The sequence below is a fragment of the Malus domestica genome, chromosome 15 (genome assembly GCF_042453785.1).
Source record: "Malus domestica chromosome 15, GDT2T_hap1".
Lineage (NCBI taxonomy): Eukaryota > Viridiplantae > Streptophyta > Magnoliopsida > Rosales > Rosaceae > Malus > Malus domestica.
In genome coordinates, this window is record NC_091675.1 from 34,745,501 (window position 1) to 34,770,551 (window position 25,051).

General features: G+C 40.8%; 3 protein-coding genes across 3 annotated transcripts; 2 read left to right on the plus strand and 1 right to left on the minus strand.

Annotated features, from left to right (window-relative positions):
• Positions 1-3,190: 3,190 nt before the first annotated feature.
• Positions 3,191-15,072, plus strand: LOC103401681 (acyl-coenzyme A oxidase 2, peroxisomal). The gene is made up of 7 exons (XM_008340390.3): positions 3,191-3,777; positions 5,127-5,242; positions 12,670-13,550; positions 13,734-13,913; positions 14,003-14,169; positions 14,252-14,375; positions 14,568-15,072. Exons 1-7 carry the CDS (start codon positions 3,329-3,331, stop codon positions 14,721-14,723), a joined length of 2,073 nt encoding a protein of 690 aa, XP_008338612.3. The 5' UTR covers positions 3,191-3,328; the 3' UTR covers positions 14,724-15,072.
• A 645-nt stretch (positions 15,073-15,717) lies between these two features.
• LOC103425192 (protein ALTERED PHOSPHATE STARVATION RESPONSE 1-like) lies at positions 15,718-19,970 on the minus strand. Its single transcript, XM_070813341.1, has 6 exons — positions 19,513-19,970; positions 18,213-19,294; positions 18,018-18,095; positions 17,333-17,547; positions 16,696-16,919; positions 15,718-16,548 (listed from the first exon to the last, which is right to left on the minus strand). Exons 2-6 carry the CDS (start codon positions 19,225-19,227, stop codon positions 15,903-15,905), a joined length of 2,178 nt encoding a protein of 725 aa, XP_070669442.1. The 5' UTR covers positions 19,228-19,294; positions 19,513-19,970; the 3' UTR covers positions 15,718-15,902.
• A 1,438-nt stretch (positions 19,971-21,408) lies between these two features.
• On the plus strand, positions 21,409-23,448 carry LOC139191882 (cyclin-D3-3-like). Its single transcript, XM_070812910.1, has 3 exons — positions 21,409-21,633; positions 21,720-21,791; positions 23,368-23,448. Exons 1-3 carry the CDS (start codon positions 21,409-21,411, stop codon positions 23,446-23,448), a joined length of 378 nt encoding a protein of 125 aa, XP_070669011.1.
• Positions 23,449-25,051: the final 1,603 nt, after the last annotated feature.

Below are 25,051 nucleotides of genomic sequence, written 5' to 3' on the forward strand. Positions count from 1 at the left end.
TTTTGGCTTCAAAACCGCACCGCACCGCACCGCAAAAAGTTTCGATTTCGGTTGTGGTTTCACTCGAAACCGCACCAAACCGCACCGCGCCCACCCCTAGTTCTCATTCATGGACGTAATCATGGTTTGCTTTGGGCAATATCTTTCATGATTAGACGGTCCGTAGAAGCGAGTCAAAGAGCCATGGAATCCTCGTTCGGGAGGTACTTCCATTTGTAATGCTTTGAGCATAAGTCTTCGAATGAAGATCATGGCAGGGGCTTATTCAGCTCTTCCATGCCATTGTTGGCTTCAATGATTTCTTAGCTTCTTAATAGTCATGTGGAGATTCACATCTTGTACCCTACATAAAGTGGTTTCTATTAGAAACGTCCAATTCAGGAAAATCAAACTTGTGACGATTCGACAATTCATTGAATTTGAGGGAACAAGATTGTGATTGGTGTTATGGGAATGAATCATCCATAAGCATCAAAGTTAGAAAATTTGAGTTCTAAGACATGGTTTTCATGAAAAACGTCGGGTTTTCATGGGTGTATTGTTTTATGAAAACTTCTGGTTTCAAAGGCACTAAATTCGAAACTACAGGTTTGATTTAGTTTATGAACATTTAGTTCATAAAAGAGAGGTTCCTGCAAGAAACTTAGAATGCAATATAGTAAATTAGTGTAGTGGATTTGAGTTGTCTTCGGGAACTCAAGTGTGAGAGCTTCGTTACTACGAAAGTATATGACGGTTCAAAGAAGAGAAATAAATTATTGAATCGTTAATGTCCAAAAGTGATCTTAAGGTCAATAATTTTGGATTCATTATCAGATTAATGAACTGTAGGTCACTTTTAATTAATTCAATAAATCGGGTCATACAGGGTCGATTGTAGAAGCTAAATAATATTAACATATGGGTTAAATTATTTTAGAATGCTAGAATAATAGCTTGTGGGCTGAAAAATGCCCCAAAATAATTTGGCCATGGGTACCGTGAAAAAAAAAGGAAGGCACGGGGTGCCTTGAGTAAAAACGGCAAGGCCCAAAAGGGCCTCGGGGTATGGCTGCAGGCTATCGGGGAGGGAACGAAACCCCAGTCGTAGTTGGGTATCGGTTTTGGGCTATGGGGAGTTCACGGGCAGGTTCAGCTCATGCTGGCCTATGGGTTGTCATGGGGATCCCAACGAAGGCTGGCTGCGTGAAAGCAGCTCCATAATGACTGCAGGTCACGGGCTTGGGTATGGGTGGCTCAAGGACAAGCCTAGCATATGCTGGCTATATGTATGCGGGCCAGAGCAACAAAACCCAGCAACCAAAAAGGTTGCAGCGTGTGTATGTGAGGACAACCCAGACAATTGGGCAGGTTGGATGGCTGCGGGCCAAGGCCAGTGTGCATAGGCTCAGGGCTACAGGCCCTACCGAGGTAAAATCCAGGCCTAGGCCTGGTGATTATTTGCACAATGATGGTGCGGTGGTGTGCCGCACCATGTCCTTATTCCCCTATTTTTTTTTTCAAATCCTTTAGGGTTTAGGAAAACCCTAATATGCTTCTAATTTCTTTCGATTCTTTGACTCACAAATTCCACATAGCAATTATTGCGTAATGCATGAAACAAATATATATATTGACAAATATATGAAACATATACAATATATATATATATATATATATATCGGAAGGTAAATATAAATGTAGGGGGTTCATGCATCATGAGAAATATTTTCATGCTTCATGGGTCGTTTCAAATATCTTCCTTTATTTTAAGCGTACATGAGTAGCAGAAAACGAATAAGTCTTTGAATTTGTAGAAGATTCTTCTCCGAAAGCCGAAATTGCATCTCCAATTCGTTGTATCACGTTCAACATAGAAAAATTAAATTGAATCAATAGCATGTAGATCAATTCAATAAAATAATTAAATTAATCATGAAAAGAATGATTAAAGACATAATACTCCCCAGATTGAAGATCAAACTCTCTTGTCAGCGCAGCGTCAAGAGCGTACTGATAAAGTGTTGTAGGCATAATTTACTGAACAATTATGGAGGCTTTAGAGAGAGAGAGGGGGTGCGGCAATAGAGAGAAGAATAGAGAGATGTGTAATTGTGGGTGTGTGTTATCTCACCCCATTGTGCCTTTATTTATAATAGTAGGAAGGGTAAAACCTTTCCCTTTAGGATTACAATATTTAATAGGTAATCTAATCCTAATAGGAATATAAGATACATTCTCATATTTCCTAGGATTTACACAATCACATTCCTATTCTAAATAGGACTGCAACAAAATTCATATTAAATATCAAGTTGGGCATATGTTTGGAGAAAACAATACCATATTTAAAGAAAAACATCATGCCCAACTAAGTATTTTAGGAAAAATATCGTCCCAATGAATTGTGACTAAATGTGAGTAAATATTATCCTCAAACTTATTTCTTTAAGAGTTTTATAAAGTTTTTTTTTAGAGCTCAGGGTTGACTTTGAAGGTTTAGGTTTGTTAATGTTTGGGGTTGATGATTTCAGGTTTAGAATTTTAAGGCTTTTTAACCAAAATAATCCTTGAGATTTGCATAACTCATCACTTTAATCCTTGAGATTTGAAATAGATAGAATTGGTCTCTGATTTTGTCCATAATCAATCATTCTGGTCATTCCATGAAAGATCTTCATAAAATAAGAATAAAATAACAAAAATACCCTCAATTTTGATCATATCATTTTGGCTTATTGTTTATTAAATTTAAGGTTATTTTATTATTTTGATCCTTATTTAACATAATTTTTCATTCAAAGATCAAAATGATTGATTGTGGACAATCTCAATAACCATTTTAGCTAAAAAGTCGAATTTTAAAGTATCTCTAGGAGGAATTTGAAGCATAGGATATAGGCCTCGGATTTTGGACGTAATGCACAATTCATGAATTAGGCACCACGCTCTAAGCGATTAATGTAGCGAGATTTTTTTTCCCTCTAAAAACAAATATCACGGATGCAAAGTTATTTACAATTTATTGGAACGATTTATGACATATATGGCGTTATGATGGTTGGGTTAGACATTATTACCAGTTCAACTAGCAAATTAGTTTAGCGTGTCAGCAAGTGCGTAAATTTTGTTGGAAAAAAACAAATAAGTACGTAAATTTAAAAAAAAAAAAAAATATATATATATATATATATTTATATATTTGAAATGCGGGCCAATACCAACCGCCAACTTCCCGTACAAGTAACCTTTCTCCACGTCATCACCTATTGCCGTATTAGTAAACGAACCAGCCAACCTCCTCCTCCTAATTTCTCCGTCTCCGAAATCAATAAAAAAAAAGAAAAAGATGCAGAGTCCACAACCAGATCCAACGGCGGAGGACGAATCCCAGGCCGTCAGCCGCCGCATCCAACGGCTGTCTTTACACCTGACACCTAATCACCGAAATCTCCAAAACGACACCGCTCAGCAGCTTAGGCTGGTGGAGTGCGCCAAGGCGGCGAAGCTGACGGTGGACACGAGCAGCCTCTCAAACTACATGAGAGGAAAACACCGGGAAATCCAGGACAGAGTGTTGGATTACTTCAACAAGCGGCCGGAGCTTCAGACGCCGGTGGAGATTTTGAAGGACGACCATCGGGAGCTTTGTATGAAGCAGCTCGTTGGGTTGGTGAGAGAGGCCGGGATCAGGCCTTTCAGGTACGTCGTTGATGAACCGGCTAAGTACTTCGCTATTTTGGAGGCCGTTGGCAGCGTCGACATGTCTCTCGGGATTAAGATGGGGGTGCAGTACAGGTGATTGATTACCACTACTACAGTACTACTCTCATCTTTTTTCATTGATTTTTGTGGCATTTTTGGCTGCTGATCGCTTTGTGTATTAAGTTTGGGTGGGAATTTTGGGGAATTGAGGGTGTTTTTGACGCTGGTTTTGTGTTGTTTGATTGTTTGATTTCACGAAATCATTTAACCCTTGAATCGAATGGCTTTGGTTCTTTGTAGATTATATCATTATATATGGTGTATATGTGTTGTAAATTGTAATTGCTTATGATTTGATGGGTACTGCACTAATTAATATGTTACTGCTCCGTAAGACGGGCCTTAAATATGTGCATACAGACGCATTCACACTGCGGTAGAAAGATATGAGCATTAGAGATGTAAATAGATACAGAATTGTTGCTGTGTAGATGTTCATGTTTCGGTGTACTCTTACAATTGTATACGCACCACTGACGAATGCAGTTACATCATGAAAATTTTAGTATAAAGGGCACCGAATTTGTATGATCGGTAACCCCATTCGTTGCCCCTTGTTAGGTGTTGTGTTTAGTTAATGGCTTGTCACCAAATGTGAAATCCCTTTAAATTGATGGTTCCAACAAAAGGAGGAAGAGTTTGACAAGGATTTCGACCAATAAATTGGAGTTGGATGAGTTAGTTTGTTATTTTGAAGTGCTATGCCATGTCTATGAACAAAACTGTTGGACTAAAACGAGAGTGTTGGACCACACTAAAAATTCTTATAATTTGGGGCCGTGATTACCCAACAAAAAATTTCATGCTGGGGAGAGGAAGTCTGGTGCTCAAATTTTCCTATTGCTCTGTCTTTCCCTATTTATTACATATAGTTCACATGTTGGATGCCCTTTCTGAGGGAGGGTGCTTAAAATATAAGTTAATAGAACGGGCTTAAGGTGGACTGGGTCAAGATTGGGAATATAACAGAAAAATAAAATTTAAAGAACAATTTGAAACCATACAGAAAGATCGTGAACAAGGGGCAATTGTGCAATTATAACGTTCTGAGATGGGGAAGGTTACAGAAAAATTGGGAGGTAGAAATTCTATTATAATTTTGGCTTTGAATACGAGAACTGCAATGGATTTTGAAAGGCAGAAAGTTCCATTAAAGTGGAAGGCCTGCAGAGTTCGTCATTGTTCAAAGATCACATGCTTTATTGCTGATATTTGGTGCTTGGATTCAAATGATGTGATTACATGGCTCTTAAATTGACAAGGACTTGTTATGGGGCCTCTTTTCTCCAGTGCTTGTATGCCTGAAACGCAGCATGATGCCTAATTGCACTAGCTTTACATCATGTATCTTGTCGTGACTGATTTTTTTATTAATTTTGCAGCCTTTGGGGAGGTTCTGTACTTAACTTAGGAACTAAAAAGCACAAGGATATGTATTTTGATGGTATCGATAATCTGGAGTATCCAGGTTGTTTTGCTATGACTGAACTGCATCATGGTGAGCTATTCTGCTACTCCCATTCTTTTACTTGTTTCCTTCCTTTTGCCTAAGCTGATATTACAGCGATGCTTAATGCTGGGACATTATAAGTTTATCCATACATTCATTGTGTGATTTTGTGGAATGGTTGGTGTGCCCCACACACATATATATAGACATTTAAAAGCATCTACTTTTTACAGTTTTTATTTTCGTGAAACCACAGATTGTAATTCTTAATTAGTAGTATTATCATGAGAAGGTCGAATCATGTTCAATAAACCATCCAATGAGAAAACTTTTATTAGGCATGATTATGAAGATAGTTTTCCAAGATTTATCTTGATAACTTGTTAGTTACTTTGTTTGGAGTGTTAGAGTTGATATAGACAGGGTGCTAAAATATTTATAACAACCAACGCCCATCCACTTTTGAATCTTTGATTTATTGGTGATAGTTATCCATTTTAATTTGGGTGGTGCACTGGTGCTACCCGTACAACCTTTTTTTACCTCCCACACATCCCCTGTAAATTTTTGCCCCTTGATCCTCTTCAATTCATTCAATCCGATGGACGAAAATTGAGAGGTGTGTGTGAAAGGTAAAAAGGGGTGTGCAGAGTTGTAAAAACAAGCCTTGAGGCGTGCCTAGGCAGCGCAGTGAAGAAAATGCCTCTGCCCAGTGGGAGTAGGCTTAAACTTGCCTAGGTGTGGTCAAGGCGTTAGCTGGGGCTTTTTTCATTTAAGGTTAAGGTTTCTCACCTGCAGTGAAGAAATTATTTTATTGATTGTTGGAGATAGGCAACTATGGAGGTTTTCATGGTGGCCATGGTTTTGGGGAGAGAAACGAGGATGGGGAAGCTATCTTGGATTTTGCAATGGCATATGATCTCTTCTTAGCCAACACCTTCTTTAAGAAGAGAGAAGAACATGTGATCACCTACAAGAGTGGGTCGTCAAAAACACAAATAGATTTTCTTCTAATGAGGAAAGGGGATCGTATAACTTGTAAGGATTGCAAAGTTATACCAGGAGAGAGCGTGGCTAATCAACATCGCTTGTTGGTGATGGATGCACATATCAAAAGAGTGAGAAAAAAGAACAAGACTTGGAAGTGCCCAAGGACTAGATGGTGGAATCTAAAAGAAGAAAAACAAGTCATTTTTAAAGAGAAAGTAATCACCCAGTGTGTGTGAGATAGAGAGGGGGAAGCTAGCCAAATGTGGGATTCCATGGCTAGTTGTATCCGAAAAGTAGCAAAAGAGGTATTAGGAGAGTCCAAGGGCTTTGCCACACACCAAAAGGAATCTTGGTGGTGGAATGAGGAGGTACAAACAAAGGTGAAGGCTAAGAAGGAATGTTGTAAAGCCTTATACAAGGATAGGACCGATGAAAATGGTGAAAGGTATAGAAAAACGAAGCAATAGGCGAAGAAAGCTGTGAGAGAAGCTAAGTTAGCGGCTTATGACGATATGTATAAGCGACTAGATACCAAAGAAGGAGAGTTGGATATTCTATAAACTAGCTAGAGCAAGGGAAAAGAAGACAAGGGACCTAAACCAAGTGAGGTGCATTAAGGATGAGGATGGAAAGGTTCTTGCTACAGAGAACGCGGTTAAAGATAGATGGAGAGGTTATTTTCATAATCTTTTCAATGAAGGACATGAAATGAGTGCCTCTTTAGGGGAGTTGAGTAACTCAGAAGAGTGTAGAAACTACTCTTTTTATCGTCGAATCCGGAAGGAAGAAGTGGTTGTAGCTTTGAAGAAGATGAAGCATAGAAAAGCAGTAGGCCCAGACGATATACCAATCGAAGTGTGGAAAGTTTTGGGAGAGACAGGTATAACATGGCTCACTGACCTTTTCAATAGGATTTTGAAAACGAAGAAGATGCCAAATGAGTGGCGAACGAGCACTTTGGTGCCTATCTACAAGAATAAGGGCGACGTACAAAATTGCATGAACTATAGGGGTATTAAGTTAATGAGTCATACAATGAAGCTCTGGGAGAGAGTCATTGAGCATAGATTGAGGCAAGAGACACGGGTTTCGGACAACCAATTCGGGTTCATGCCAGGGCACTCAACCATGGAGGCAATCTATCTCTTACGAAGATTGATGGAAAAATATAGAGATGGGAAAAAGGATTTACACATGGTCTTTATAGATTTGGAAAAAGCGTATGATAGGGTCCCAAGAGACATTCTTTGGAGGATTTTAGAGAAGAAAGGAGTACGAGTAGCATATATCCAAGCTATAAAGGATATGTATGAAGGAGCAAATACTGCCGTAAGAACTCATGAAGGACAAACCGAAAGCTTTCCCATAACTGTAGGATTACATCAAGGCTTATCCTTAAGTCCTTACCTTTTTGCGTTGGTAATGGATGAGTTAACAGGACATATTCAAGATGATATTCCTTGGTGTATGCTTTTCGCAGACGATATAGTGTTGATAGATGAAACTCAGGAAGGGGTAAATGCAAAGCTTAACCTTTGGAGAGAAGTGTTGGAATCTAAAGGTCTTCGCCTAAGCCGATCAAAGACATAATATATGGAGTGCAAGTTCAGTGCAAATGGAGGCCAAAACGAGTTAGGGGTGAGGATCGGAGATCAAGAAATACCAAAGAGCGATCGTTTTCGTTACCTAGGATCTATCTTGCAAAAGAACGGAGAATTAGATGGAGATCTCAACCATAGAATACAAGCTGGATGGATGAAGTGGAAGAGTGCATCCGGCGTGTTGTGTGACCGCCGTATGCCACTGAAGCTCAAGGGAAAATTTTATAGGACGGCAATAAGGCCGGCGATGCTGTATGGCACAGAATGTTGGGCGGTGAAGCATCAACACGTACACAAAATGGGTGTAGCGGAGATGAGGATGCTTCGTTGGATGTGTGGGCACACAAGAAAGGATAAGATTAGGAATGAGGATATCCGGGGTAAAGTAGGAGTAGCCGAAATTGAAGGAAAGATGAGAGAAAATCGGTTACGGTGGTTTGGACATGTGCAAAGAAGGCCTACTGACGCTCCGATTAGAAGATGCGACTATGGGACAGAGGTTCAGGGCCGAAGGGGTAGAGGAAGACCTAGGAAAACTTTGGAAGAGACTCTAAGAAAAGACTTAGAGTACTTGGATCTAACGGAGGACATGACACAGGACCGAGCACAATGGCGTTCAAAGATTCATATAGCCGATCCCACTCAGTGACTTGGATTTTCCAAGTCTCCAACCGAGAAGTTTTCCTCACTCGGGAAATTAAAGGAATACTACCTCAACCTACATGCTCCACTCACAAAGCTTCAACATACAAGCTTCAACAAAAGAAAATTCAGAGAACTTAGCGAAGAAGGCTTTGGTGTATTTAACACAATACTTTGAAATGAAGGAAAGCTATTTATTGATATCCCCGATAAGTCACAAATATGTACATATACATGAGTCAAAATAAACAAACAAGAGGGAACCTTCACAAAGGTTGCTTAGGAGAAGTCTCAGCAGTCGGTAGAGCCCCAGAAAGAGCAGGCACTGGAGGGGGATCATTTGGAGTCTCAGTACTGGACAGAACCCTAGAAGGAGGAGGCAGCAGAGGTTGATCAGTTGGAGCTTCATTACGCGGTACAGCCCCAGAAGACGAAGGCAATAAATGCCTTTGGAACAAACCCACAAATCTCTGATGATCAAGTAAAACCTGACCATCAGATTCCTTCATCTGGTCAAGCTTCCTCTTCATGTTTGTAGCATAGTCATGTGCGAGCCGGTGCAACTGTTTATTCTCATGCTTGAGCCCTCTAATCTCCTGTTTGAGACTCATCACTTCAGCCGCCAATGATTCAACTTGGCGGGTTCGAGCAAATAGGCGTTGGGCCATGTTAGACACAGAACCTGCACACTGAACACTGAGAGCCAGAGAATCCTTAACAGCCAATTCATCAGACCGTTTGGAAAGTAGTCTGTTATCTTTGGGAGTGAGAAGGTTCCTGGCCACTACCGCAGCGGTCATATCATTTTTCATCACGGAATCCCCAACGGTAAAAGGACCAGTAGGGGAGACGAAGGATGGGCGCCATATGTTGTCTGGAGAAGGCGTGGCTGCCTCTTCAACAAGGTTCAAGTCAAAACGACGGTCGGAGGGGCCAGACATTTTCAAAGGTGTTGAAGAGAGAAGAGGTCGGACAAATCAAGATCTTAGAAGTGCAAGAATGGAGCTTCTACTGGTGGAGATTCAAGTGTGCCTTGGAACTTAATGCCAGCCTCTATAAAAATCTGCACTCGACGGAGCTTCAGAAATCGAAGAGGCGTTTGCTTTCTCAAAAGCTGGGCTGCTCAGAGACCACGAGACGTTTGCTTTCTCAAAAGTTGGGCTGCTCAAAGACCACGAAGGCCGATCTCAGAAATCGAAGAGGCGCTTGCTTTCTCAAAAGCTGGGCTGCTCAGAGACCACGAGGGCCGATCTCAGAAATCGAAGAGGCACCTACTTTTCCAGCCTTGTCAGCACCTGTCAGCTTTGCGGAAATTATGGGCATTATGTCGAAGATTTCTGGTGAAGTAGAAAGCACATGAATCTTACTGTTCAATCACCCATTTCCCACACGCAACATTAGCTCATGGGTACCACAGATAACTTTGCCAAAGTTCTCTGACAAAGTTGAGACACGTGAAGCTTGCAGCTCCCACTACACCGCTCTGACCAAGAAGGGTAAAAGAATAGCAAAGAAACAGCACTAACAAAGTTTAGACACATAAATTTTGAAGGTCTAGCTACCATATTATTACCCACAAGGGTAAAGGAACAGTGCCACTGCTGGATAATTGGAAAGTCTCTGTGTGTCAACCTCTGTGCTTCGTGGCAAGATAGACTAGCAAACATGCCCAACCTTTTCTCACATTCGAGAAAACACTCCCAACAAGATTGCTTGCTCCAAAATCGAAGAGGCACCGCCCTCCGAATCTCGAGAGCCAGACTCCCAACATGATTACTTTCTCAAAAATCGAAGAGACACCGCTCTCCGAATCTTGAGAGCCAGACCCCTAGCAGGATTGCTTTCTCAAAAATCAAAAAGGCATCGTTCTCCGAATCTCGAGAGCCAGATCTCCGACAGGATTGCTTGTTCGAAAACCGAAGAGGCACCACTTTCCCAACTTCAAGAGCCGGATCTCCTTGGATAAAGCTTGTCTGTAATCTTTACACGCAACATCAGCTTTCCAGATACCACAGACCACTTTTTCAAAGTGCTCTGACAGAGTTAAAACATGTGAAGCTGGCAGCTCCCACTACCGTGTTATGACCAAGCAGGGTAAAGGAATAGCATTACTACTTGTTGTTAGGGAGACTCCTATATATGTTGACCTCCATCCGCAACAGACAGGCAGACCTGCAAAAATGCTCAACCCTTCCTCATATTTGAGAGGGCACTCCCAAAGAAGCCTTTCGAAATATTCAGCTTTCTTTCTCCCCGATAATACCTCTGCAAACAAGCTATACTAGAGCAAGAATATCTCATATCATCAGGGTTAAAAGCAAGAGTATCCCATATCATGTTTTTTTCCTGTCTTTTCCTTTGGCCTTGTTCTTACCTGCAAGACAAGGAGAAAGAGAGCAATCAGTCAACACTTGGAATCAAGCTTCCAGTCAGGAACTGACTGCCTGGAACCCCTTACTTGATTACTTACCTGGCATTGCTCTCGAGTACTCATCTTCAACATCTTATGCTTCCAGGGAAGATACCGCATCTGCCTGAGGAACATATAGGGCAAGTGAGAAGGATACAAGGAAGCATATGGAGACAAGCGTAACAGCACACGTGCCGATACATCCACTACTCTGTCAAAAGCAAAAGTATCCCATATCAGCAGGGTCGAACATACTATAGATTTGATGGACTTGTTTTGACCCTCAAATTCTTTAGTCGGCCTTATACTCTGGAGGAAACCAGAAAACCCTCCAGCCCAGTTCAAGAATAAGCCTGTGGAAAGTTACTTCTTCAAAAGCAAAAGTATCCCATATCATCTCTTCTCATTTTTCTTCTCTTTATCCTTCATGCTGCCTGCAAGATAGGGAGAATGTGAACAATCAGCCGGAACTCGAAATCAAAGTTCTGATCTGGGACTGATTGCTTGGAGCTCTGATTGCTTACCTTGTCTGTCACCTCTTTCAGCAGATCCCCTAGCTCGGCGACTTGGAGGACTCCTACTACATGGTTTGTATCGCGCTTGACCAAGCCTGAAACTACAAGTAAGCTTCAAGTGAAATTGATACATTACCTTGTGCATCTCCACCAGTTAAAGATACCACCCCTGGATGGAGGAAGAGTACTTCCAGAGAAGATGCCACATCTACCTACGAGACAGATAAGGCAAGTCAAGACGATACCACACTCCGGAACTTAGAAGTTTCGTGATTACGAGATCATTCTCCCACAATATTTCCTAATGTCATTTGTATTAAATCATTCACTTGTACTCACTAAAAGAGAGCTTGAACCTATGTACTTGTGTAAACCCTTCACAATTAATGAGAACTCTTCTATTTCGTGGACGTAGCCAATATGGGTGAACCACGTACATCTGGTGTTTGCTTTCCTATCTCTATCCATTTATATACTTATCCACACTAATGACCGGAGCAATCTAGCGAAGATCACAAAAAGCGACCGTTTTCGCTACCTAGGATCTATCTTGCAAGAGAACGGAGAATTAGATGGAGATCTCAACCATAGAATACAAGCTGGATGGATGAAGTGTAAGAGTGCATCCGGCGTGTTGTGTGACCGTCGTAGGTCACTGAAGCTCAAGGGAAAATTTTATAGGACGGCAATAAGGCCAGCGATGTTGTATGGCACAGAATGTTGGGCGGTGAAGCATCAACATGTACACAAAATGGGTGTAGCGGAGATAAGGATGCTTCGTGGGATGTGTGGGCACACGAGAAAGGATAAGATTGTGAATGAGGATATCCGAGGTAAAGTAGGAGTAGCCGAAGTTGAAGGAAAGATGAGAGAAAATCGGTTACGGTGGTTTGGACATGTGCAAAGAAGGCCTATTGACGCTCCGGTTCGAAGATGTGACTACGGAACAGAGGTTCGGGGCCGAAGGGGTAGAGGAAGACCTAGGAAAACTTTGGAAGAGACCCTAAGAAAAGACTTAGAGTACTTGGATCTAACGGAGGACATGACACAAAACCGAGCACAATGGCGTTCTAGGATTCATATAGCCGACCCCACTTAGTGGGAAAAGGCTTTGTTGTTGTTGTTGTTGGTGGATACCACTACCCTTTAACTTTTTTAAGAAGAGACTGGTTCATTGTGATTCTCTATCATCTTTTGATTCAGATTTTCTTTGTTGTTTTTCATTTTATGCTTTTTATTTCTCAGGTACTGTTGTGTATTACTAAATCTAGAATTCAAATCTTAACTGTTTTCATTATTCCTTTTTCTGTGCCTAAGGCTCAAATGTTCAAGGTCTTCAAACAGTGGCAACTTTTGATCCAATCACAGATGAATTTATAATCGACACACCCAATGATGGGGCAATCAAATGGTGGATTGGCAATGCTGCCGTTCATGGAAAGTTTGCTACTGTTTTTGCTAAGCTGATGTTGCCGACTCATGACACAAAAGGTTTTACTGATATGGGTGTCCATGGCTTCATTGTGCCAATAAGAGATTTCAAGACCCACCAAACTCTTCCAGGGATTGAGATACAGGATTGTGGCCACAAGGTGGGTCTGAATGGGGTAGACAATGGAGCATTAAGATTCCGGTCAGTGAGAATCCCTCGTGATAATCTTCTTAATCGATTCGGAGATGTCTCCCGGGATGGGAAATACACAAGTAGCTTACCATCTATAAATAAAAGATTTGCTGCCACTCTAGGGGAACTTGTAGGTGGGAGGGTCGGTCTTGCATATTCTTCAGTTAGTGTCCTCAAGGTCGCCGCCACAATTGCAATCCGATACTCTCTACTGCGACAGCAGTTTGGTCCTTCCAAGCAACCTGAAGTCAGTATTCTTGATTATCAGTCCCAACAACACAAGTTAATGCCAATGCTGGCTTCAACTTATGCATTGCATTTTGCCACGTCGCATTTGGTGGAGAAATATTCAGAGATGAAAAAGTCTCATGATGAACAATTGGTGGGTGACGTCCATTCCCTTTCAGCAGGGCTCAAGGCTTATGTGACAGCATATACAGCAAAGTCATTGAGTATCTGCAGGGAAGCTTGCGGAGGCCATGGGTATGCTTCTGTCAACCGCTTTGGTAGCTTGAGGAATGACCATGACATTTTTCAGACGTTTGAAGGGGACAATACAGTGCTCCTACAACAGGTTCTGAACAAATCACATTCTTTACACCCTCGCTTGGAATTTTCTATTTTATTTTATGATCTGGAATTTTTCATAGGATAGAACATTATGGGTGCCCAAACCATTTGAGCATGAAGTGTTAGAACAAGAGATGACATACATTTGCCATAAGCAATTACACACTAGTTTTCACTGGTGACACAGGTTGCTGGTGATCTGTTGAAGCAATATAAGGAGAAATTTCAAGGCGGGACACTCACAGTCACATGGAGCTACCTCAGAGAGTCCATGAACTCATATCTGTCCCAGCCAAATCCAGTGACTGCTCGATGGGAAAGTGAAGACCATTTGCGAGATCCTAAGTTCCAGTTGGATGCTTTCAGAGTGAGTTTTTACTTGGTTTTATGATCAAAATCCTGTCTTAGTGTATATAACAAAACTGAAACTCTTGTCACATAATTGTCCTCTGGCAGTACCGAACTTCTCGATTACTTCAAAGTGTTGCAGTAAGACTGCGCAAGCATTCCAAAACTCTTGGCAGTTTTGGTGCATGGAATAGATGCTTAAATCACCTTTTGACTCTTGCAGAGTCCCACATTGAGTCTGTCATCCTTGCCAAGTTTGTTGAAGCTGTCCAGAAGTAATTCTTAGATCTCTGTTACTTTCATTCGTTTCTTTCCATTATGATTTTGAGTTTCTAAAATGGGTTATTTATTTGCCAGGTGTCCAGATCCAAGTTCTCGAGCTGCTCTGAAACTCGTCTGTGATCTTTATGCCTTGGAGCGCATTTGGAAAGACATAGGAACCTATCGTAATGTTGATTATGTCGCACCAAACAAAGCTAAGGTATTCCTATGAAGCATGAAAAGAAGAAATATTTCCTGTAATTCTACGGTTTATGCTATCACTTTGATGCAGGATTATGGAAAATGTATTTAAGCCCGAATACGATAGAAGTAACATTGAATGCATCCTGCATGTCTTTGAGGAAATGCCGTAAAAATTCAAATTCGACTGAATTCTTTTCTGTTTGCGCAGGCAATTCACAAACTGATGGAGTACCTGAGTTTTCAGGTGAGAAATATAGCAAAGGAACTTGTAGACGCATTTGACATTCCAGATTATGTTACAAGAGCCCCGATTGCAATGCAGTCAGGTGCCTACTCACACTACACGCACTATGTCGGATTTTGATTCCCACCGATTTTGTTCCTTTTTAAGAAAAAAGAAAGCAGGAAAGGGAGTTCATGTTTTTCTTACTGTAAGTTTCGAAAATATTATTTGCTTTAAAAAAAATCGTATTTAGGCAGAACCGAGCGCAATGACGTTGATTCGTATAGCTGACCCTCTTAGTGGGATAAGGTTTTTTTGTTGTTATACAAAAATCGAAGGGTGCGAGTTGGTAGGGAAAAAGGTGGATGATAGCTCTCACAATGCAGGTATATATTGTTGTAGTAGTTTTGTAAAATTATCAAACAGCATGTCTTATTCAAAAGGCAATTGGTTCGTGATGTAAATATTATGCCGTCTCTGTGTGCTAAAATATGTCCTGTAAATCGTGAATTCATTAACTTGCGAAGTAGCCCTTTTGCAAACCCACTCTTTTTTGGCAAAAATATTCTCAAGTTAATATATTATCGACACGACACAGTATTAATACATTTTCAACATGATATTGATAGATTATTGACACAATATTAATACATTACGGACACTATTTTTTAGTAAGAGATTTTAAACTTGAGGGTATTTTCATCAAAGAGGGCTAATAGGGATTGCGTTATGAGAGCATGACTAATTTTGGTTGGTGTATTTGTAAAACGGCTAGTAAGCCCAATTTCCCATAACTTCAGCAAAAGAACTCACTCTTAGTCACTCAACAGTTTTTTCCCTTTTCGGGTTCTTTTGGATTTGGCTGTGGTTTTTGATACCCCATAAAGAGGTCCAAAATGACAAAAATGCTCTCTTGATCACATAGCGACCAAGAAATTCATGTTCTCTTGGATTTGAGATCAAGGGTAAAGAATGAGTGAATGTACTTTAATGTTTAAATCACACCCCTTGACATAAAATTCAAGGTTGAGCGACCATGAATCGAGATTCTTAAGTCACCTAGTGATCAAGAGAATGGGAGTCCAAAAAATGGAAGTATCATCAGAGACTAGATGGTATACTAATAAAACCAATCGCCGAGAAAAACATACTTGTTAAATATTGGCTGAAAACTCGTGCTAATTCAGTTGTAAAATTGAACGCACTGCCCAAAAACTTGGTACTTTTTCCTCCCCAAAGCTATTTGCAACAATTCAACTTTACAAACCTGTATCCAGTCGCAAATTCAAGAGATGATTATATGTTTATAATTACATAAACTCAGTATCTAACAGGCCTGAAGTTGAGATATGCAATTTGAGCTGCTTCGCTTTTGTATCTGATATCTTCATACATCTTCAGCGATGCCTCCGAAAATTTGATGAGTCCATCGAGAACCCTTGCCAAGCTTGCATGCATGCAGCTCAAGTTTGGAGATGATTCTTCACTGTTTTCTGCTTTGTTCTCTGCTTCTCCGTTGTTTGCATCAGCTGTCCCGTGGTTTTTCTGTGTGACTGCTTGTTTTTCCATCAAATGACGCAGATCTGATAAGAAGGTTCTGATTGCATCAGTAAGTTCGTTAGAAGGCAATGCTCTGATCCCAGCTGCCCAATCTCGAAAGAGAACAAATATAGGTGGGGCTACAGCTCGACGAGGGGAAAATGGCCTTCTGCTTTTGGTGCGCTCCCGTGGTTGCATGATGCAGTTTTGCAGCCAACCATTGAGAGCTTCCACATATGACGTATGGCTGTTGATCCAATTTGCAAAGCTTAGGCCGAAACATTCAATCTCATCCAAAAGTTGAGCCATTATCTGCCTACGGGAATCTCCTTGGGACGACGTTGAGCTCTTTGAATGATATGCCAGTGAGATGGTTATATATTGCGCATGATGGCATTCAAGCATGGCCTTCCACATTCCTGTCAATCTACACAAAAACACCGTTCATCAATCCAAGGTTAGTGATGCTTTGAAACAAATAATATGAATTTCAAGAGTTGGAAGATAATCTTGTGGTTATTGGAGTTTTTTTTTTCCAACGTCTCAGTTACGAGAACAACATGATCCTACTTACCCCTGAGTAAGTTCCAAGAGTTGTGGATACAATTCTTCATCTCTCATTTTCTCAATCCGCTTCGATATTGAATCAACAGCATGAATTGCCACTCTTATTCGTGAATGTAGATCCTTCACTATCGCCCGGGTTTTATCAATAACTTGACTGCTACAATCCTTTGCAAATTGATTCCTAAGCTGATCACACTTCCGGTCATACACCTTCCTGATAGATTCACTTGCCTACAAGAACCAAAATAAAAATGATGAGATGATTCAACAAAAACGCTATAAAACCAAATGCATAATACACAAACTTTATCACTATCTTTTCTCCTGTACTTAATGTTAGAGAGAAATACGGTTCACAAAATACAATTACAAATTGATGTTTCCCGCAATACCTACTCCATATCCCCATGACTAGAAGCTTGCAGTTTATATTCATGGTTTTATAACTACGAGGTTATAGGTCAAATTCATGAGCATTCAAAGGCACATAAGAAGATTATCTGATGCTTGAATAAGGGTAAGCAGATCACAAGGAAGTTCGTCTAAAAGAATGCGACAATAGATATAGAAATCAATAGATACAAGAAAACATGTATCTATACAAAAAAAAAAAAAAAAAAACTGCAGGGCTTCAACAAAAGTACCTTTACTTCGTCATAGAGTTTTCTTTCCCAGGCATATAGTCTCTCCAGAGTGGAGGAATGACTTCCGGCAATCATGCAAAACTCTTCAATAAAATCACTGCCACTGTCGTCAGCATCATCTTTTGATGCTGTGGCAAGAGGATTCCTTGATGAGGATGACTTCGAAGATGTTGACCGCTTCCAAGTAATAATTTTTGTTCCATGTTGAGCAGCATCTACAAAACATTACGATCACAGATCTTATGGTCAGAAAGGGAGATTCTAATCAATCTGGGAAAGAGTAGTACTCAGTTGAGTGCGGCTTCATTTGTGATGCAAACGATGCATGTAACTAAAGTGAGCCAGCTGATTACACAATAAATGCCACAGAACAAATTTGAATGCTTTCACACAGAATACATATATCACAAAATTAAATGGATGAACTGTGTTTATCTGATCATTGTGCTAGAGATACAACTTCTAGCCTTAACATAAAAGACGTTCGACCGATCAAAGGATTACTAGGACTCAACAAAACCAAAAAGTGACGAGTCAAGGGAAAAGACCTTAACCTACAAAGTTACATAAGTCGGTATAGGAAAAAGGAAATTCTTGCAATTGTTAAAGATGTATCCATGTCCAAAACCTAAATTACTTACTGGACTGGTAATTAGGTTGCGATTCACCAATTGCAACAACTTACCATGAGAAACAAGTGCAGTCTTTCCCGGGCAGAAAACGAGCTGGAAAGCCACGAAAAAAGCCGAAGCAGATGATGTGCCTACAATACAACAATCAATAGTCATAGAGTTTATCAAGCACAAACAAGAAAAAAAATGGGACAACTAAAATTATCAATAGACATGCAACATTCTTCAACCAACATAAAAAAGTTTACCTTTCGCCTCCGAATACCCAACCCTTATTTTGTTTGACTCAAGCATCCTGGAGACCTCTCTTCCTGATTCTGCAGCTCTAAAAAAGCGGTGCTCGATATCCTTTATGCTCGAAAGAAAATCTTTAGCTCTGTGAGTAATAAACTCTGAAGGGTCCTCTCTTTCTGCACAAAAGTTCTTCTCCCTCTTTGAACCAGACGGTCCAGACTGTTCAACTCCAACTTTGCCTGTCAAACTTCGAGCTCCGCCGTTGGCATTACGTCCCTCGACTGACCGTCTCCCTTCACCATTGCCTGTTTGCAGAGACCCATCAACTCCCGAGTTTAGCGAATTCGCGTTACCATCCACACTACTATCGTTTCGACTCACTGACTTACCAGAAACTTCATAATGTTCATTACTTCCATCTATTCCAACCTTTGCCCATCTACCCCTCTCCTCCACACTATGACTAGCTTCTTCACTCCTCCCCTGTCTCCACCCTTTGATATCATCAAAATTCACATCCACTCCACTATTTCCCACAAACCTAAAGCTCTCACTCTCATCAACAGGATCAAAATAATCCCAAGACGAATCTTCATCCGGCAGAGGAGGAGGAGGCGGCGGCAATGAAATATCCTCATCCACATAACTACTGCTAACCGGATTGAACCTTACAGTCACAGCTGCACCACCCCCTGACGTCATATAGCTCAACCTCACCGCAGGAGGCAAAACCAGCATCTCATTGCGCATAGGCGAGTCCGAAGCGTCGGCCAAAGGCGAAGGCGAGGGAGAGGGGTAGGAGGAGTGCGAAGGGGTCTTGTCTGAGGTGGAGAGGGACGACTCTATCAACACCTCAGCCTCGGCGTGACGGCGGAGGGCAATGCCAATGTTTCTAAGAGAGTTAGTGTAAGATACATGAGAAGCTGCTAATGCATACCTCGAATCGATTGCTTGCTTGATGAATCTCTTACGCTCTCTGCACAGCCGCAGAGCTTCGTCCTTCTCGATTTTAGAGTTGGTAGCACCCATTTTTGACGGAAAATTTGGGGACCCAGTTCACGAAAGAACGCTCATTTTCTCAGCAACCAAACAAGACCTTTTAAAAGGAAAGAGAATCCATTACACCGGAAGCACAAAGAGCTCAACTTTTGAATAAAATCTGTGAATAAACAGAGAAAAACCCTCCCTTTAAACCCCAAAACCCAAAAGAAAATGTGGGTTTTGCAGTAAATGAAAAACCCAGTTGGGGAAAATCGCTGAGAGTGAAAAGCGCAGAGAGGTGTCAGAGGAGGAGAGGAGTAGTTGTTTTCTTACAAGGAAAGGAAAGGAAGGAAGAGAGCAGCGGCAACGTGTTGGAGTGATTGGGGTTCATCAAAGAGAAGCCATTAACGGAAAACTTCAAAACCCAACTGCTTGAATGCAATGAATGCCAAAGGCTCACTCCTCCACACATATACACACAGAAATTAAGAAAAAAATAAAGGAAAAATAGAAACTGCACGTCTCAGAGGGCTTTTACGGGTGGAGGGTCCTCTGAACGAATGGACAAAGGTGAAGAAAATGTGAAAAGGTGAAGAAAATGTGAAAAAGAGAAGAGAGAGAGAGAGAGAGAGGGGAATCTGGCGACTGGTGCAGTACAGTGTAGTTGGCCACAGAGGAGAAGAGGTGAGCAAGCGAGCAAAGGCCCTCGTAGTGTGTGTCTGATTTCTTGTAACCTATGGGAAAAACCCTCCCAACTTTTTCTGTTTTTTTTTTTTTTTTTTTTTTTTAGCATTTTTCTTATTACTGTTGTATGCTCTCTCTATAGAGAAAGTTTCTAGTATGACTGAAACACGAGTAATACATTACGTGTTTTTATATAAGTGATGAAAAATTTTATTTTTTAAGTTATTAATTTTTTAACAGACATATACCACCATTTGTATAGTAATATATAGTTTACCACTGTATATTTCAGTCACACTAAAAAATCTCTCATTTCCATGCACCTAATTATCTGTTACGTGTTCTTTTATCTAACTTTAGTTAACTTTCATATTAAGTGTATGGTAAGCATACATCAAAATTCAACTGTCTGAATCCCAAACTAAGTGGATTTAGTGGAAAGGGATCATTTTCCATAGAAATGGTGGTTTAGATGCTTAAAATCCGCTTATCGGGAAAATTACGTTCTTTTTCTTTTTGCATACAAAAAAGAAAAACATATGTGAGGAAATTATGGATACTTTTATTTATGAGTTAACTACATTTTACAATCTTTAAATTTTGAATAAATATCATATTACATTTTAAGGTATTGAAATTTTTTTTAGCACACGATATATTTTACACTAGAGTGAGGGAAGAGTTCGGCTAAGCCACACAATGAGAAACCTAATTTGGTATCAAATTAGTTATCCACGAGATTCGAACCTAAAATTTCTTACTTACAAGTAAAGATGAATGCTAGTATTGAATGGCAAAGTATTAGAATTGTATCAACTAATATCTATAGTTTAATTAATTGCTTGATAATTCATTAAATGGATGATACGGTGAGCTTGAGGTCCTTGTATGGGCTAATGTGTAAGCCATATTTAAATTCATACGACCTAAAAATCTCATAGATGAGAAAATTAAAACCACATTAACCATTTTAAAAATCAGCTCAAACTTAAAAGGCGTAAATGGAATAAGCCTTTTATTTATTTATAGGCCAACTCGGATAAATGATTCATGTGGTCATAAGGTATTCGAAAGATAGCCCCTGTGCTAAAAAACTCGGGTTTAAATCCCTGTTATGTACTCCGTTGGCAAATTTAGTCCAAAAGTGATTTTTTTCCGTTAACTATACTTTAAAAATGATTTTTCAAGCACTCTCTCTCCTAAAAAAGTAAAGAGAGAGAAAGGAACAGACTCAGAGATGGATATGGGCATGAGCTCAACCCTTTCTCTTTCCCTTGTTCTTTTTGTGCAATGACCAAAGCTTTTCTTCTCTTCTTCTCCAAAGAAGATGGTTCTACAAGAAGAACCCCAAGAGCTCCAAAACCCTCCAATGGAGTTCGATCCTTTATTATTCTGCAAAGAAGGATTTGAGGAAGATTTGGGAGACATCATCTGATTTTCCTGGAAAGTGATATGTTCTAGGAAAATGATGAACTTTCCTCTCTAATCTCCAAAGAGGAACAAACCCATTTGTGTTTCAGTGGAGAAATCTCATATGGGTCTTTGATGGCGGCTTGGAAGGAGGTGGTTGAGTGGATTCTGAGTGTAAGGGCACACTATGGCTTTTCCTCTTTGACCGTCATTCTGGCTGTGAACTACTTTGATAGGTTCATTGCCAGCCGGCCGTTTCAAAGAGGCAAGCAGTGGATGAGTCAACTCGCCGTCATCGCCTGCATCTTGTTGGCCGCCAAAGTGGAGGAGACCCATGTGCCCCTTTTCTTAGATTTGCAAGTATGTGTAAATTTTCATTTGTAATTTGAGTGTTTGTGAAATTGTTGGACTGTTGTGTTTATTGGATTTCTCGTGATTGTGATTAGGTGGAGGAAACAAAGTATGTTTTCGGAATGGAGCTTTTGGTGCTATCGACTCTCAGGTGGCGGATGAATCCAGTGACCCCAAATTAAATTTGCTAACGGAGTACATCAAAGGGGTTTAAATCCAAGTTTTTTTTAGCATAGAGGCTATCTTCCAAATATCTTATGTTGATGCACAAAATTAATAAGGACTTTGGTACAACAGAAAGTGTTAAGTTTGTAACTTTCACTAGATTGCTCCAGCACTAGTGTGGATAAGTATGTAAATGGATAGAGACAAGAAAGCAAACACAAGATGTACGTGGTTCACCCAGATTGGCTACGTCCACGGAGTAGATGAGTTCTCATTAATTGTGAAGGGTTTACACAAGTACATAGGTTCAAGCTCTCCTTTTGGGAGTACTAGTGAATGATTTAGTACAAATGACATTCAGAAATATTGTGAGAGAATGATCTCAATTTATAGAAGAGAGTTTCTAGTTTCATTCTGACATTGACACGTGTCGTGTTGTGATTGGCTTCTGATGTTGACACGTGTTGCGTTATGATTAGCTTCTGATGTCGACACGTGTCACGCTGTGATTGGCCTCTTGGTTGGAGGGAAACTCTTCTGGGTCCTTGATGGTATAATGTTGACTGGTGCTCAGTAGTTTCGAGATTGGTCAAGTATGGTACAAACAGTGCTCCCCTAAGTTCCCGAGTGAGGGAAGCTCCCCGGTTGGGACTTGCAAAATCCAAGCTATTGAGTAATCATGAAACTTCTAAGTACCGAAGTGTGGTATCATTTTCACTTGCCTTATCTGTCTCATATGTAGATGTGTCATCTTCTCTGGAAGTACTTTTCCTCCATCCATAGGTGGTATCTTTAACCGATGAAGATGCATAAGGTAATGTATCAATTTCACTTGAAGTTTACTTGTAGTTTCGGGCATGGTCAAGTGCGATACAAACCCTATAGTAGGAGTCCCCCAAGTTGTCGAGCTAGGAGATTTGCCGAATGAGGTAACAGACAAGGTAAGCAATCAGACTTCCAAGCAAGCAACCTGGATTGGAGGTTCGACTTCGGCTTCCAGTTAATTGTTCTTCTTCTTCTTGTGTCATAAACGGCAACAAGGATAAGGAGAAGTAAATGGAGAAGAGATGATATGAGATACTTTTGCTTTTGAATAAGTAACTTTCCACAGGCTTATTCTTGAACTAGGCTGGAGGGTTTTCTGGTTTCCTCCAGAGTATAAGGCCAACTCAAGAATTTGAGGGTCAAAACAAGTCCATCAAATCTAGAGTACGTTCGACCCTGATGATATGAGATACTTTTGATGTTAACAAAGTAATGGATGTATCGGCACATGTTCTATTACGCTTGTCTCCACATACTTCCTTGTATCATTCTCACCTGCTCTATCTGTTCCTCAGGTAGATGTGGTATCTTCTCTGGAAGCATAAGATGTTGAAGATGAGTACTCGAGAGCAGTGCCAGGTAAGTAATCAAGCAAGAGGTTCCAGGCAGTCAGTTCCTAACTGGAAGCTTAATTCCAAGTGCTGACTGATTGCTCTCTTTCTCATTGTCTTGCAGGAAAGAACAAGGCCAAAGGAAAAGACAGGGAAAAAGCATGATATGGGATACTCTTGCTCTGGTGTGGCTTGTTTGCAGACGTATTATGAGGAGGAAAAGAAGCTGAGTATTTCGAGAGACTCTGCTGAAAGTGCCCTCTCGGATGTGAAGAAAAGTTGAGCATTTTTTTTATTTACAGGTCTGCCTGGCTGTGAAGGATGGAGGTCGACATATATAGGAGTCTCCCTAACAACAAGTAGTAGTGCTATTCCTTTACCTTTCTTGGTCATAGCAATGTAGTGAGAGTTGCAAGCTTCACGTGTTTTAACTTTGTCAGAGCACTTTGAAAAAATGGTATGTGGTATCTGGAAAGCTGATGTTGCGTGTGAAGATTGCAGACAAGCTTTATCCAAGGAAATCTGGCTCTCGAAGTTCAGAGAGTGGTGCCTCTTCGGATTTCGAGCAAGCAATCTTGTCGGGGATCTGCCTTTCGAGATTCAGATAACGGTGCCTCTTCGATTTTTGAAAAAGCAATCCTGTTGGGAGTTTGACTCTTTTGATTCGGAGAGTAGTGTCTCTTCGATTTTTGAGAAAGTAATCATGTTAAGAGTCTAGCTCTTGAGATTCGGAGGACGGTGCCTCTTCGATTTTTGAGCACGTAATCCTATTGAGAGTTTGGCTCTCGAGATTCGGAGAGCGGTGCCTCTTCGATTTTTCAGAAAGCAATCTTGTTGGGAGTTTGACTCTTGAGATTCAGGGAGTAGTGTCTCTTCGATTTTTGAGAAAGTAATCCTGTAGGGAGTCTGGCTCTCGAGATTTGGAAATCGGTGTCCCTTCGATTTTTTAGAAAGCATTCCTGTTGGGAGTCTGACTTTTGAGATTCAGAGAGCAGTGTCTCTTCGATTTTTGAGAAAGTAATCATGTTGGGAATCTGGCTCTCGAGATTCGGAGGGAGGTGCCTTTTCGATTTTTGAGCACGTAATCCTGTTGAGAGTCTGGCTCTCGAGATTCGGAGAGCTGTGCCTCTTCGATTTTTGAGCAAGCAATCTTGTTGGGAGTGTTTTCTCGAATCTGAGTAAAGGTTAGGGATTTTTGCCAGTCTGCCTTGCCATAGAGCACGGAGGTTGACACACATTGGGACTTTCTAGTTATCAAGCAGTGGTGCTGTTCCTTTACCCTTGTGGGTAATAGTAGGGTAGCTGGACCTTCAAAATTTATGTGTCTAACCTTTGTCAGAGATCTTTAGCAAAGTTATCTGTGGTACCCGAGGAGCTGATGTTGCGTGTGGAAAGTGGTGCCTCTTCAGAATCTGGAGAGTGGTGCCTCTTTGATTTTTTAACCAACGGCCATGTTGCCCTTTCTTTTATAAGGGCACCAATTGTGTGCAAGAAATACATTCAGAGAGTTATTGCTTGTAAGAATTTTCCCTTTACTTCATAGATTTATTGCACCTCATTTCTCCTTCATCATTTCTGAGAATGTCTGGCCCATCCGACCGTCGTTTTGACTTGAACTTTGGTGAAGAGGTAGCCATGCCTTCTTAAGACAACATATGGCACCCATCATTCTTATCCCATACTGGTCCTCTTACCGTTGGGGACTCTGTGACGAAGAATGATATGACCGCTGCGGTGGTGGCCAAGAACCTTCTCACTCCCAAAGATAACAGACTACTTTCCAAACGGTCTGACGAGTTGGCTGTTAAGGATTATCTGGCTCTCAGTGTTCAGTGTGCAGGTTTTGTGTCTAATATGGCCTAACGCCTATTTGCTCGAACCTGCCA

Coding starts and splice junctions, on each gene's coding strand:
- LOC103401681 (XM_008340390.3), top strand. CDS start 3,329: ATGCAGAGTCCACAACCAGATCCAACGGCGGAGGACGAATCCCAGGCC. Junction 14,170..14,251: donor TTTGTTGAAGCTGTCCAGAA/GTAATTCTTAGA, acceptor TTTATTTGCCAG/GTGTCCAGATCCAAGTTCTC. Junction 14,376..14,567: donor TCGCACCAAACAAAGCTAAG/GTATTCCTATGA, acceptor CTGTTTGCGCAG/GCAATTCACAAACTGATGGA.
- LOC103425192 (XM_070813341.1), bottom strand. CDS start 19,227: ATGGGTGCTACCAACTCTAAAATCGAGAAGGACGAAGCTCTGCGGCTG. Junction 18,096..18,212: donor TGGGTATTCGGAGGCGAAAG/GTAAACTTTTTT, acceptor GTTGTATTGTAG/GCACATCATCTGCTTCGGCT. Junction 17,548..18,017: donor GACTGCACTTGTTTCTCATG/GTAAGTTGTTGC, acceptor AATGTTTTGTAG/ATGCTGCTCAACATGGAACA.
- LOC139191882 (XM_070812910.1), top strand. CDS start 21,409: ATGGCGGCTTGGAAGGAGGTGGTTGAGTGGATTCTGAGTGTAAGGGCA. Junction 21,634..21,719: donor CCCTTTTCTTAGATTTGCAA/GTATGTGTAAAT, acceptor GATTGTGATTAG/GTGGAGGAAACAAAGTATGT. Junction 21,792..23,367: donor TCAGGTGGCGGATGAATCCA/GTGACCCCAAAT, acceptor GCTTGTTTGCAG/ACGTATTATGAGGAGGAAAA.